The sequence below is a fragment of the Azolla caroliniana genome, unplaced genomic scaffold (assembly GCF_043228905.1).
Source record: "Azolla caroliniana isolate FFs.n. ecotype wild unplaced genomic scaffold, voAzoCaro1.0.p SCAF_1, whole genome shotgun sequence".
Lineage (NCBI taxonomy): Eukaryota > Viridiplantae > Streptophyta > Polypodiopsida > Salviniales > Salviniaceae > Azolla > Azolla caroliniana.
The window spans coordinates 36,061,360-36,075,701 of NW_028230436.1; the positions used below are offsets into that span (position 1 = coordinate 36,061,360).

The following is a 14,342-nucleotide window of genomic DNA, read 5'->3' on the forward strand; positions in this document are numbered from 1 at the left end:
GTCACAAACTTCATGGGTATATTTCTCCCTTGTTTTAGGAGGTTTTCATATTCTAAAACACCATAGAGGAAGGTATGATTATCTTTTATATAGTAGAGTGTCTTATCATGTCACTACGTCCAAGACATGATGGCATAAGAGGAGTAATCCTTTGCCTATATCCATATATAATAACCTATATGATGGGCTCTAATTGAATTACAAAGAGAACAACTTCATAGATGTTCAAGTGATAATGTACAAAACAATAAATTTACAGGAGTGGTAAAAAGGCTATCATTATGATCCACCATATACCAAAAGGTTATCATTATGATCCACCATATAAAGATCGTTACCTATATTGGAAAAGAGGAATGCCTAGATGGGCGTCTCTTCTTATTGGGATCGAGTCATATAAGGAGGTTTACGAAATCCATTATTGCCGGCCCAAACAACTCGACGTAGGCTATTAAAGACTTGTTTTTAGTGGTACTACTAAAACACTAGAGCCTTACTAACGGAGTATCGAGGCCTCATGAAAAATCATATATACAGAGAGAGAGAGATTAGTTGGTTCTGTCTTTCGTTCTTTTCCGTGTCTCTGTTTTCAGGTCCTGCATACTCTCGACTCGTCTATACAGAGCTTTTACATACGCAGACATTTTTTTGGGTGTCAGCTACAGCAGAAGAAGAAGTAGGAACGGTCGCGTTTCCAGGTCGTAATGGCGTTTCGAGCAAGATTTGCACGCTGCATCCTTCTCTCAGGTCGTGGACATCGATCTCTTATCACACAGACTTGTTCGCCTAAGCACGTCACAGTGGAGAAGCTGCAAGGCCCTGACTCTGGTAAGGAAAGAAGAAGGTTCATAGATGTCCTTCAATCAATGATTTCCTAATTACTCCCCCTTTGCAATAAAAAACAGAATAAATAAAGGGGTTGTACACTTGTTGTGGATTCCCATTGAAATATTGTTACAATGGTTGCAAAATGATGTAATTCAATGCGTCGTTCTCCAATTTACGTTTTGGAATATGGCTTCAAAATCTAGGGATTCTGCATTCTAAGTGAAGAAATGCATAGATTCCTTCTTCAAGTGGAGGGATAGCTCAAAAATATCATTTCATTATCTCTGTGTCTTCATCCCTGCATTTTGGCTTTTGGGCAGGAATGATAAATGTCACTATTAACAGACCAGAGAGAAGAAATGCGATCGGGGTTGAAATGTTAGATCAGTTTCGAAGCGTTTTTGAATCCATACATCATGATCCTGCAGCCCGAGTAATGATCATTCGGAGCGATGTTCCTGGTGTCTTCTGTGCTGGTGCTGACCTTAAGGTGAATATCTGTTACCTTTTCTATATGAACTTCTCTGTTTCGAGTATTTTTGTAATTCTGCAGCTTTTTTATTTTTTGGGTGACAGGAGAGAAGGCAAATGGAGATACCTGAACTCCGTCGCTTCTCCCATACAATTCGATCCACTTTTTCATTCCTCGAGGCAAAAAAATGTTTTTTTACTGTTGCAATCTGATAATTGGTTTCTTTGCATTGCAGCAATGAAACTCAAATCTTCATTTTAGTCAGGCACTTAGTATACCAACAATTGCTGCCATAGAAGGTGCAGCGTTAGGAGGTGGATTGGAGTTAGCTTTGGCTTGTGACCTACGCATATGTGGTATGTAGAGTCGTGATCCCTTCCTTTGCTTTTCAGCTGAAAGATGCATTAGAAAGCTATGGAATCACTGCATAGAGTTCTCATGTAGCAGCACAATTTATGTTTTAACCTGTATTATTCCATGTGCTCAGGAGCGTTTACTCTTATGTCCAAACAGTGGTAAAATATGCTTTAGGAGATAACATATGGGATTCTATTTTGTGAAAATTGGAAGGTCTAACACAAAGTTACTTGCTCTTTTATGCAACATCCAAGGCTGTTTTTAACAATTATGTGTTTCTGCCAGTCATATTCTGGTGGTTAAGTATTTCTTGTCTCACTAGAGATGATGAAGATTCTTTAGGCTGCATGAAAATCAATTCTCTAACTCAATTGACTTAAGTTGGGTGGCAGTTCATAGTCAACTCAAAATGCATTACCCTCTATGTGAAGTACACAACAAAATGAGATTAACCTCCTCATTGAACTCATAAAAGAAAGGCAAACATGTTTCTTTTAAGTTTTCTCTAGGAATTTTAAGGGATTCCAGTGGATAAAAAATTGGTAGCAATTTACTGTCAAAACTGAAAGTATTGTTTCTGTTATAGCCTTTAAAGATGATCCACCATGATGTATTTAGATGTTTGGGCCTTTTTATCCTTTGGATTTGGATTAAATTTTATATTATGCTTAATTTAATAAGAAATGAATGTCTCTAACACATATAATACATGTTCCTGATATACATAGAGTGCACTTCAATATTCTCATAATGCTAGAAGGTTTGAATTTTGTTCTCTTCTGAATATTTTAAATAGGTCTAAATAATGTGTATTTCTATGTTGAAAGAGTAGAAATATAGCTGATTGTGCATGTTGCAGAAGGAAATGAGATCGCTGACTTCATTTATTTTTTCATGCGGGTAATATAGGGAGTGAAGCTATACTTGGATTACCGGAGACAGGACTCGCCATTATACCTGGGTATGACAATCATTCAAATTCAAACCTTATATTTTTGTTCCACTGTTATTTGTAGCTATGGTTCTGAATCAAGGTTTTTAGTAAATATAAAAATAAACCGATTAATGTTCAAAATGCATTTTCTCTAACCTAGAATGCTGTGTTCGTACCTATTTAGTACTACTTATGCACAGTAGACTTTCACCTTGGCAGACAAATGGTTATATCTTGGCCATCGTGTGGTTATTTGCGATAGCAGGTCTCTACTTATATAATTATGGACTACTTAAAGCTGTGTCATGTTCAGTTGCATCCCAATTAGAATTAGAATTAGAATTCTTTTATCGTCCATAAAGAGGCGAATTTTGACCTATGGAACCAGAGTATACATGTGTTCTTGATATGTGTCTCCTTCCTAAGAAGGGGTATTCATGTAAGTCTTCTTTAGGTTGTTGCTATAGGAGTTTCATCTTGCATGCCGAAGCCTAAAACAATAATGCCGTTTACAGCCATGTGTAATCAAATAACTTACCTTGCTTTGCCATAGACGATGTTCTAACCAAAGTAGGCAGTTCACTTTTTGGATCATTTATTGTTATTTGTTTCTTCAGTACATTGAGATAATGGAACTTTCCAAAACAGAAGAACATCTATTGGTGATATCTGTAGATGTGGCTGCTCTTAAAAGTAAATCAAATCATGGTTGAGGGAAGAACAAATGAAATCTAGCTTCATATGCATTCTGTGCCTGGTGATGTTTTTGAAGAGTAATAACATGGATCCTGCTGCTGGTTTGGCTTAATTTTTGTGTAGCTGTCATTGGCATTTTTCACAAGAGAATGCAATCCCTTTGAAAGATTAAACTTTACATAATCAGATCTTCTAGATTAATGCGGAAAGTAAAGGTTATGATAGATAGTTCTGATTGAAACCTTTGACCTTCAGAGCAGGGGGCACTCAACGGCTGCCAAGATTGATAGGAGAGGCCAGAGCAAAAGAACTTATTTTCACTGGCCGGAAAATTGATGCCAAATATGCCGAGAAGATAGGTGATACTTCTCTTTCCTGTAGTTGTGAATGATTTTATATGGGTCTAAATGACACAACTTAATACACATTAGTTAGCCAATTCCTTTTTTGCAGGCCTTGTAGAGCATCTTGTGTCTAGTGGTACAGCTCATGCAAAAGCAATGGAGATAGCAAGAGAAATAATGCAGCAGGTAACTTTCTATTTATTAATACATTCTTTGATATTTCACATGGAAGTTCATGTGAATAATTCTTGCACACATTTTCTTGTTTGATCATCACGCGTAGTTCTTGATCTCTTCTATGTGTCATGTGCAGGGTCCATTAGCTGTAAGATTGGCAAAGGTTGCTATTGATCGTGGTATCGAAATGGAGGCTGCTTCAGGGATGGTGCTTGAGGAAGCTTGTTATGCCCAAACATTGCATACACAGGACAGACTTGAGGCATTGGAAGCTTTTGCTGAAAAAAGGAAGCCGCATTATCGCGGTGAATAATTAGAGTGTGAAGTAATCATCCCGATGCAAATGGGATAGATGGAAGGTAATACAGCAAAGTCTATTAGAGAAAGGAAAGCTATTCTTTTGTACAGAATTATATAACGAAGGATAGCTGCTGCATTGTCAGTGTGTTGTCCCTTCCATGGTGGTGGGTTCTCTTTCTTGTCTCTCCAACTCAACCATTCCCAATGGACATAGATTTTTTTATGTGATTATTCAGCCATGGTCCAAAAAGTAAAATCTTTTGGTGACATCACAAAAACAAAACTCCAAAAAAAGTAACCTAATTTGGATTTGTGTAACAAAACAAAGTGTAAAAATATACAGTTGTGTGAGTTATCAAACCGATCAAAGTCTTCGTTGTAATGTTAGAGGTATCACATGAAATGTGTTTCCAATCCACAAGGACATAGAAAAGTCCATAAGCCCATCTAAATGGGGTGTTTTATTTCAACACTAAGAGATGAATATGACATTGGTCCAAGCTTGATATGGGCTCCCACAAGGCTATTAGATGTGACAAATACATGTTAATTTTTATGTTAACATGTCAATGCAACATATAGATTGGTAGAGAGAGAGAGAGAGAGAGAGAGAGAGAGAGAGAGAGAGAGAATCAAATAATCAAGAATCTTGTAATTCATTACAAAATGAATTGCTTGTTTTTCTCGAGTGTTATTTTGGCATGGGAAAGAGAAGTTGAGATCTCAATTCAATCGTTGTGGTTGATAATGGATCTCAAAGGTTGTCAGAATTTGAAGATGCCAAGCAATGGTTATGTATTCCCCCAAATTATGGATTTATTTGGGAGAAATTACAAGATATACCATTGTTGCAAGGATCTTTGCCATTGAAAACAAATGTTGCACCTTGGGTAGATTGGTGATTCCAATATGATACGTGCTTGTTACAGGTCATTACAAATATATTGTATTATCATGCAATGGCATCATTGTCTTGTCTTGGTTATGTATTCCCCCAAATTATGGATTTATTTGGGAGAAATTACAAGATATACCATTGTTGCAAGGATCTTTGCCATTGAAAACAAATGTTGCACCTTGGGTGGATTGGTGATTCCAATATGATACGTGCTTGTTACAGGTCATTACAAATATATTGTATTATCATGCAATGGCATCATTGTCTTGGCTATCTCCTAAAGTAGAGAAGTTGTGGAATGTATGTAAGTTGGATGTAAGGTGATGGAAAATATTACAATGTGGTTGACATTCTCATCTACCATTTCATGCAAAGGTATTCGTATGGACAGTCATGATTGGTGGGCTCCCATTAGGTTCATCCTTAAGGAGATGAGGACTACGGTCTGACACTTGTTTCCTTTGCATCGTTCCATTGGAGGATAGTACACATAGGTTCATTAAATGCCCTATAACGTGTACCAATTGGAAGTACTTATTGGACATTTGGCAAGTTTTAACCCGTTGTTATTTGAGACCTCAACAATGGGTTTTTTCTCAATATGTTCAAAATGGTTCAAATAATGGGATGGAGATTATTGTTCCAATTTTTATGTTATTGGGAACTACAACACAACTGGAATATGCTAATGTTTTCATGTTTGATAATAACACATGGGGTGGGGTGAAAGCTTATATAAAGGAGCTTAAAGGTATACTCATGTGGAAGTTTTGGATGTTAAAGAATGTGAGGATCATTTCCTCAAATGCATATTCAATGGCATTACAAGACGTCCCTCTCCCTACATAGGCATATGATAGGTAGAGGAGACTAAAGTCTATGAGAGAGAGAGAGAGAGAGAGAGAGAGAGAGAGAGAGAGAGAGAGAGAGAGGCCTTATTGTTCTTGGATATCAAATATTGTGAATGAGACATTGGAGTATTCTATGTTGTATGAGGAATTGATCAATGACTCAATAAATATTCAAGGATTTTTTACAAATGAACAATCTATTCAAGACTATGGTTGAAATATTGAGGAAAACAAACATGAAATTTTTCATTGAGAACAAAGCAACACAATTGAGTCTTGTCCTTGGACTACGTATTTCCTTTGGTGCAAAGCTGTTGTAATACTCGAGTTTTTTTGTTGGAACTTAGTATGAATGTTATACTCAAATGACAAACTTCTTTGGTGCAAAACACGTATAGTCAAGGAGTTTCCTCAATGGAGCCCCAAACCCTTTCCATACTCGTGATCTAAATTAGAAGTGACTCAGCATTTGTATTTTGGCTTGATGAAATTTTATAAGGAAATGTTTACAATAGAACCAATTCACAATGGTAACCTCTGCAATATTTTTTTGTTGCACGAAAGCAAAACCTAATTTCTCCATATTCATCAATGCATCAAGCCAAAGATACTTGCACAATTGATCATTTGCCTACGGAGCATTTGAAACTCCATCTACTCACCAACTTTTGATATATGTGAGAAACATGCCAATATTTTTTTCTTGGAGCTAGGAGGTCTCCCATACCTCTCAGAAAGGGCAAACGTCAAGCATATCAAAGTAGACTCAAAAAGCTTTGAGAAAACACTACAAGAACCATACGATACATTAACTAGAAAAAGATCTTGGATCATTCAATATGAAGCAATGTCTGGTCAAATGAAATGAATCCACAAGGTTAGAGTATGATAACAAAATAGTAGGGTGATGGAATGTTACGTCGGCAAATTCTTCATATCAGCACTGACATGGAAACATGCACAAAAGAACCATTTACATAATCATGTACTTCAACATAATCCTCCTTCAGAAAATGATCAGGGTTAAGATCTCCAATTGAATACAGTTGAATCTTCACTCCAGATCCGCGATTCCAAGGTTTGAGACAATGATCTTTAGCTGATCTACAAAATCAGACCCCGTCGCATACTCTGTAAGTAAACCTACAGCAATTCCAAACATTGCCCATCTGGAAAACAAAATAGAAGAACACCCAGAATATGAATCTTATCTCTTGAATGGTTTTAAGTCTGTATACGGCTCACCACCTTGATATGTAATCTACCATCTGTATTTGATGTCCTACAACTGATTCTACTAGGTGCATTTAACTCATAACGCTGTAAAAAACAACCAAATTTACCATACTCCATACATCTGATTCCCTCACTAAAGTGAATTTAAGGATATATTCAGCTTGTTGAGACCCTAAGGAGAAAACTGAACTGTGTAATTCAATCAAAGCTATACATATAATCCGGAGAAAACTGAGCTCTGTAATTCAATCAAAGCTATACATATAATCCGGAGAAAACTGAGCTCTGTAATTCAATCGAAGCTATACATATAACCCCACAGGAGATTACGATAACCATATAAGATCTACCAAATGCTTGTACATCTGTGACAGCTGATGTCACCAATTTACATTTGGGAAAAAACAATGAGAACGTCCACATATTAATTCATGGCATGTAGATGGCCCATTTTCTATGCAAAGAAGTAGCAAACGAAACCGAGCATAATTAAATGTACACATACCTGCCATTGTTGATCTCATTCTTAGCATTCCATCCGAAGATGCGTCCCTCAGCAGACTGTTGTTCATACTTAAGGTCGAGAAAGTACTCCTTAAGCTCCTTCGCACGCTGTCTTTGATACTCAACCGTGACTGGAGAGGAGGAGGAGGATGAAGAAGGAACTCGAGAAGGAGGGGTCGGAACAGAGGGCGTAGGAGATGGAGATGGCGATGGAGATGGCGATGGAGATGATAAAGTTTCTTTGATGGTTGGCACAGAAGGTCTGCGGATGGGACCTTCTGAATTGGAGCTTCGTATGGAAAGTACCGTTGAGAAAGATCGATGAAGGGTAGGACTGATTAACGCCATGGCTACATGTATGTTACATGTATGTTGCGATTTTGGCTCTGGCTCTGGCTATGGCTATGGCTATGGATCCTGCTTCCTCTTGCCTCGATCTGGTCCCAATCTCTCTTAAAGCTAAGGCTTAGGTGGCTTTCACATGCATGGCCCCAACACAGCCGGGATACCCGACCACCTCGTTCCCACATTTGATTCGATGTAAACGCGACCGACAATGTAGTTGTTTACGAGTTCACGAGTGCTAAGCGTGTATGTTCTCATGGGAGTCTTCAACCAAACTATGATCCCCACTCTTCACATATTGGATAATTGGTCTCTCCGACTCAAACTTCGATGTGAGAGACAAAGAACTCTTAAAGGAGATAGTGAGCTCGGTAAAGAAATTTCGAAGGACCCAACTCTATCCCTTTGGAAATGACAATATGCCTTTGTGTGCCACCCTCATGAGTTCTTTGGGCATGTAGTTTTCTTAAAGTAAGGAAATATGGCTTCACATTTGAACATAAACCACATTCAAAGGATATAACCAATCCTTTTAACCTCATTCATTACCCATGACCAAAGTAGCCATCTTAACCTCGTACAATTTGGCGAGGCCACAAAAAACACATATTTTGACAAACTTTAAAAGCAATATGTTAGCGCTCACAAATATGTAGGCCAACAAGTAGGTTGCCATTTGCCAATCAAGTAACAATGGCTCTGCTTCCTACACATGCAATTAATATATAAGGCATGAAGTGTTAAAATGACTATATCTTACGAATGCATTGAATGTGTCATCCCAAATATTGGGTAACTATAATAGTAGGAGCGGTTGTGCATGTCTTGCTTGTGTGAGTATTGGGCAATGGTGATCTTGGGCGAGCAACCCTAGTTGTGTGTGGAGTAATTGTAATCTTGTGGGTGGGGTGTGGAGGTCTTGTTGGTGTGTTTTGGGGCCACAATACTGTTGTGAGCTAGTGTGAACGGGACTCATCGGTGAGCCATCCAAACCATGCGTAATGTAGTGTAATCTAGAAGGTGTGCATGTCTTGGTTGTACCACTAGGTGGCGGTCATGTGAGTGGAAATCCGATAGAGATCCAATGGTTAGGTTCCTTCTACAAATTTTGAACCAAAACAAGTAGAGGAAGATCATTAGGTTGCTTTTTTAGCGAGAAGATTTGGTTGTGGCCTGTGCCACGTGATGTGATGGCTGAGGAGTCCATAACGCATGGATGGATTGGAACCCACAAGGAGCTCTATCAATTAGCTACTCGCCACCCCTTTCTTCTCAGCATCCGTGATGGATCCCTAGACCTCCAGTGCTTCAAAACTTGGCTGGTTAGTCTTTCTTATTTGCTCCTTTTTGTTCTGTTCCTGACGAGTTTTGTTTACACGCACATCTGTTTGTGTCTAATGCAATATTGAGAGAGGGAGAAAGATGTGTTAATGTCTTCTAGAGGCCGAAATCAGGCCAAGGAGGAAATCATGATTACAAATACAGTTGAATTCAAGGTATGATGATGATCTCAATGCATGCCCTCTAATGTTTCTCGAGATGGTTTGCAAAATACATATGGGGTGGGTAGTCGTGACAGGAACAGGGTACCCTAGGTGGATCAGGGCCTTGTATTCTGGTACTCATTGGTCCCCATTTCCATTGACATTCCTTTGCTCACTCAATGATGACTTGGCATGTTATTAATGGAGGTGTTTGGGTCCATGTGAGACGTCGGTGGCATCCTGCATGGTAATATAATATAAGGATTGAACTTCTATGTTTTTGTGCGCGAGCCGGCTTTAGCCAAAATGTTATGGTCAGCCTTCTCCATCATTCGTTGAACGATGGTGAAGTCTGGAAAGAGATTTAACATACTTCTCTTTAATATACTTGTGGGCACTTGCACACAAATCATCCCTTGCAGCTGACCTCTCTACATAACTTGCAAAGTCTTCCGTTTCTAGGTGTGCAAAGTGCTTGTCCCATTTTGGTGTTCAGTTTATAGGAGGAAACTATGTGCCTGTAGGTGTCCATATACCTTGGTCTATTTATGAATCTATCTTGTGAAAAGCTCATGACATGATATTTCTAATAGGCTATACTTATGGGAACAGGCTCTTCCCCCAGTCTTTTGGGTATAAATATATATGCAGATGTATGTATGTATGTGTATGTATATAGATAGATAGATGGATAGGTCTTGCCACAATACGTTGTTCTGTTCATCATTTTGGAGAGTTGCACTTGGAAGGGTGGCAAGTTCTCAACGTGGAGGCCAATTGTGCCTCCAACTGTCATTGAACCACTTGATCACTTGTGAGTACCATGATCCTTCTCCTTGTTCTGTTGACATCATTTCGTTCAATGTGTCAAATGCCTTGCATGTAATTCTTTGAGGTGGCATGGCTTGGATGAAATGCGTGTACCATCATGGGAGGTGCAGTTGCCTCAGCTCGGCGGATCTTGTATTGATGTAGAATTGTGACCATCATGATGAGTGGACACCCTATTTTTCCATACGTGGTTCAGAGGGCCCATATGGTACAACCATATGGGCTCTTGGCCTCCCCAACCACACATGGACAAATAGAGTATCCATTGGTCATGATGCATAGCGTTGGTATGAGATTCTTGGAAATATGCATAGTTGAATTGTCATTCTAACATGTCCCAAGGTGCATAGCGTTGAGTGAATCGATCCTTAGTGGCTTGGGTCATGAGAAGTGCCCTGTCATGCTTGTAAATGTGACATGTCCTGTGAATAGACATAGGAATCCACTGCTTCAACTTGTGCTCCTAATAGAGTGAAGAGAAGTTGTCATGAATCAGCATGGGTGTGTGAAGATCATGGCCTTGATGGTCTATTGTCAGGCATCAAAGACCATCTAGCACATTAAGATGACACTGTAGACCTGTATGTCATTCAAGGACTAAGATTATGTTATAGATGTAAAGAAGAATGTGGATGGATGTACCTGATATGGGATCCCCTCACCATCTCCATGTGTGATGGCCTAGTTTCACACCGATGGTTCTAGTGATGGCCTCCAATAGCCCCAACACTTTCTCATATATTGGCTTATATAGCACACATAATATCAGAGGTAATTTTGATTGCATGAAGCCTTTGTTGGAGATGTGCCCCTGGTATAATATTGAAGGCCTTGTGGAAATCTACATAGTATCCATAGAATCTCTTCATTTGTGCCTTTCCTCGGTCCAGCAAGCAGTTTTGGATCTTCACGATGGATTTTGGAAATGGCTATGATATGTGATACAATTATGATATGCTGCACAGATGGTTGTATCTCTGTTGGTAAGGTTGTCTGGCAGAGACTAGAAAGTCATCAATTCAAACGCCACATTTAAGTTGTTGCATCTAGTAAAGTAGTGGATATAGTGGAAATTTGAACTTTTGTCAGGCTAGTAAAAAATGTGGCTCACCACTATGTTAGAGGCCTAATATGGAAGGAAAATAAAAGGAGAGCATTTTTGTGGTTGCAGGGTCAAGACTATTTTTTTGTAAGAGCATTTGTTAGATTTATAGCAAGTATCCTTGTGAAAGTGCCAAAAGATGCAGAGGAAGCTGACATTGATATTATACTTGGAGGGTTATGTTCCCTAGAGGAAGAGATTTCGTGGTTTCGGGGCGAGGCATCCACATGGAACCTTCAGTTTGATCAGATTCCTCTTCAGGTTGCAAACATTAATTATTGCAGGTAATAATTTTCATGCTATACGCTCTCCTCTCAAGATAGATAATTTAACCATGCTCAGAGACATATCAATAGATATAGAATCCCCATTTGAAACATTAGCCTTTTTCAGCCAACAATGTGGAAATGTAGGATGAAGTTGTGATGCTACGAGGATGGATGGATGATTGTGTTTATGTTAATATGTACTTCACCGGTTCATTCAATGGTGTTTGTTTGCTTGTTAATTTTGTCCTTCATAGTATCTTGAAGAAAAATGCAGGTTTATCGATAAGTTTTTCCTAAAGTAGCAGACCCTTGCATCTCCTTCCTCGGCTTCATTTCTTACATGGAGAAATTGAATTATCCAAAAGAATTCTGGTGGGTTACATTTGTAATTTTACAGGGCATTAATATTCATTAGAAACTGAACTTCATAATAAATCATTGCATATATCATTATGTGTTTTTCCTGAATTTGGTGTTCCAGCTATCTGTTCTTATGATGGCTCATATTGCTTATGTGATTTCATTCCACTATTTATTAGTTCTCATGCACTTCCTATTAAAGTAAACCAGAAGTTGATGAGCATTCTAAGGTATAAGGGGTATACATAGCTGGAGATATATTGATTCTATTATCATCCTTGGAAATCAAATATGACCAATGGGACCAAAGATGAAACGTTTTCATGTTGTTGTGTTGTGTAGTTTAGTGACTCTTGATGTTTGAGAGAGGGAAAGAGACAATCAGGCCATATTTGAGAAGGCTGTATCAGTAGTTTGGAGGCCATTTCTAGGAGAAATCATATGTGGTATATAACAAGACGTGTGAAAGCCAGGATTTGAACCCTGGAACTTGTGCTAATAACTGATAACTTACCATCAGGGTAAGTTGATGATAGATTGATTTATATTTATTACAGATACCTTGAGGAGCTCTCCGAACCTCATACAGATTTTGCTATTGCTCTAGCAGCACTGTGGGCAATTGAAGTGGTATATAATGATAGCTTTGCATATTGTTTGGAACCTGGTTCAAGGACACCACCAGAACTTGAAACTGCATGCAAGCGATGGGGAAGTTTGGATTTTAAAAGGTATTGCCAATCGTTGCAAAGGCTCACCGATAAGTATCTTCTGAAGTGTCCGACACATGTTCAAGAACAAGCAGCAGGAGTATTCATTGAAATCTTATCATTCGAGATTGGTTTTTGGAACATGAGTGTGGGGTTGTCTATTTCCTAATGTCACAAGAAATGTAAAAAACCATGTAGAGGTTTTGTTGAGCAAGATGATTGAATCCTGCAAGATCATCTCAGAAATTATAGTCAGTGGTGGAATCTGAACCCAGACCTATGGATTAATGCACGCATTGCCTATACATTGCCTATACCAGGTTCTAACCCTGCACACAGTAACAATTAAGACAGATTTTCCATTAGCACTAATCTATGTATGTTTCAGAATGTATTGCCTGATTTTCCATTAGCACCAATGTGGTTATATTTCAGAATGTTGTTTGCGCTGGTAAACGTGACTTGTACTTTCACTAGTAGTGTTACAACGTTGCTTATAGATTGTGGCGTATTCATGGATGGTGTCATGTATCTATATGTATATGAGACATTGTCCCAACACTTCTATATATGCATTGATCAGTAAACGGTGGATATCATCACAAAACAAGGGCGGTGATGTGAACAAGATTGAACAATTCTCAATGGCAGTTGGCTTGCGTCCCCTTGAGCCATAAGCTTGAGGGGGGGCATAAGAGGTGCTAGAAAGCGTGTGGAGGAAATCCAAGCTTGTTGTACAAATGACTAAATGGGACACATTGAGAAATCTCAACCGCACACCTATTGTGTGAGCACACTCTTTGGAAGATGCGTGGATTAAAGTCCGCCGTTTACTCTTATGAATGGGATATGCCTTTGCATTGAATAAAAGTGGATACCTTCGATATGCCACACAGGGTTGTACATGGATGGATACACTTGCCCTTTGTATATATTGATCATTATGGGTTTTCAACTTCAAGTGCTTTTTATTTTGTGTTTCATATGAAATGTGTTCTTTATTTTTCTAATTCTTATAGAAGAAAAAGCTGCCATGTAGACTAGAGGCCAAAGATAATGCTACACAAAAATGAAGCACCATAAGAAGTTTTATTCAATTGAAAAGCCTATGTAGAGGATTAAGATTTTCGGCCAAAGATAATGCTATACAAAAACGAAGCACCATATGAAATTTTATTCAATTAAAAACCCTATGTAGAGGATTAAGATCTTCGTCATCGTTTTCGAATGATCTAATTACAATTAGTAGATATTGGAATTAGGAATATATTCTAGCTATATCCTTTTTATAATTAACTTACCTGAGTGGCAGATTAGTTGCATGAGAGAGAATGATCAGTGCAAATTTAACAGAACATGAGAGAGAATGATTGATTAATTATATGTGCATTATTAACTAGATTATATTTGCATGTAATAAAAAAACAAAAAAACATTTTGCTTTCTCTCCTCTCTCTCTCTCCAAATTTAATTATGCTTAAAAATAATTAAAGAAAGCAAAAAAGCACCCCACATCTAATTATTCATAAATGATCAGATTAGTTGCATGAGAGAGAATGATCAGTGCAAATTTAACAGAACATGAGAGAGAATGATTGATTAATTATATGTGCATTATTAACTAGATTATATTTGCATGTAATA

The 14,342-nt window shown here is 38.2% G+C and overlaps 3 protein-coding genes across 3 annotated transcripts; 2 read left to right on the forward strand and 1 right to left on the reverse strand.

Moving 5' to 3' along the window:
- Positions 1 to 539: 539 nt before the first annotated feature.
- On the forward strand, positions 540 to 4,529 carry LOC147870214 (ATP-dependent caseinolytic (Clp) protease/crotonase family protein). The gene is made up of 8 exons (XM_087337988.1): positions 540 to 828; positions 1,149 to 1,318; positions 1,405 to 1,479; positions 1,566 to 1,656; positions 2,567 to 2,618; positions 3,543 to 3,646; positions 3,741 to 3,817; positions 3,945 to 4,529. The coding sequence occupies exons 1-8, from the start codon at positions 705 to 707 to the stop codon at positions 4,119 to 4,121; spliced, it is 870 nt and encodes a 289-aa protein (XP_087194114.1). The 5' UTR covers positions 540 to 704; the 3' UTR covers positions 4,122 to 4,529.
- A 2,103-nt stretch (positions 4,530 to 6,632) lies between these two features.
- LOC147870215 (light-harvesting complex-like protein OHP2, chloroplastic) lies at positions 6,633 to 7,988 on the reverse strand. Its single transcript, XM_087337993.1, has 2 exons — positions 7,599 to 7,988; positions 6,633 to 7,026 (listed from the first exon to the last, which is right to left on the reverse strand). The coding sequence occupies exons 1-2, from the start codon at positions 7,943 to 7,945 to the stop codon at positions 6,912 to 6,914; spliced, it is 462 nt and encodes a 153-aa protein (XP_087194119.1). The 5' UTR covers positions 7,946 to 7,988; the 3' UTR covers positions 6,633 to 6,911.
- Positions 7,989 to 9,078: 1,090 nt separating this feature from the next.
- LOC147870216 (bifunctional TENA2 protein-like) lies at positions 9,079 to 13,679 on the forward strand. Its single transcript, XM_087337994.1, has 3 exons — positions 9,079 to 9,264; positions 11,429 to 11,643; positions 12,546 to 13,679. The coding sequence occupies exons 1-3, from the start codon at positions 9,133 to 9,135 to the stop codon at positions 12,865 to 12,867; spliced, it is 669 nt and encodes a 222-aa protein (XP_087194120.1). The 5' UTR covers positions 9,079 to 9,132; the 3' UTR covers positions 12,868 to 13,679.
- The last annotated feature ends 663 nt before the right edge of the window (positions 13,680 to 14,342 follow it).

Coding starts and splice junctions, on each gene's coding strand:
- LOC147870214 (XM_087337988.1), top strand. CDS start 705: ATGGCGTTTCGAGCAAGATTTGCACGCTGCATCCTTCTCTCAGGTCGT. Junction 1,657..2,566: donor TTGTGACCTACGCATATGTG/GTATGTAGAGTC, acceptor CGGGTAATATAG/GGAGTGAAGCTATACTTGGA. Junction 3,647..3,740: donor CAAATATGCCGAGAAGATAG/GTGATACTTCTC, acceptor CCTTTTTTGCAG/GCCTTGTAGAGCATCTTGTG.
- LOC147870215 (XM_087337993.1), bottom strand. CDS start 7,945: ATGGCGTTAATCAGTCCTACCCTTCATCGATCTTTCTCAACGGTACTT. Junction 7,027..7,598: donor AATGAGATCAACAATGGCAG/GTATGTGTACAT, acceptor TTTGTTTTCCAG/ATGGGCAATGTTTGGAATTG.
- LOC147870216 (XM_087337994.1), top strand. CDS start 9,133: ATGGCTGAGGAGTCCATAACGCATGGATGGATTGGAACCCACAAGGAG. Junction 9,265..11,428: donor AGTGCTTCAAAACTTGGCTG/GTTAGTCTTTCT, acceptor TTGTGGTTGCAG/GGTCAAGACTATTTTTTTGT. Junction 11,644..12,545: donor GCAAACATTAATTATTGCAG/GTAATAATTTTC, acceptor TATTTATTACAG/ATACCTTGAGGAGCTCTCCG.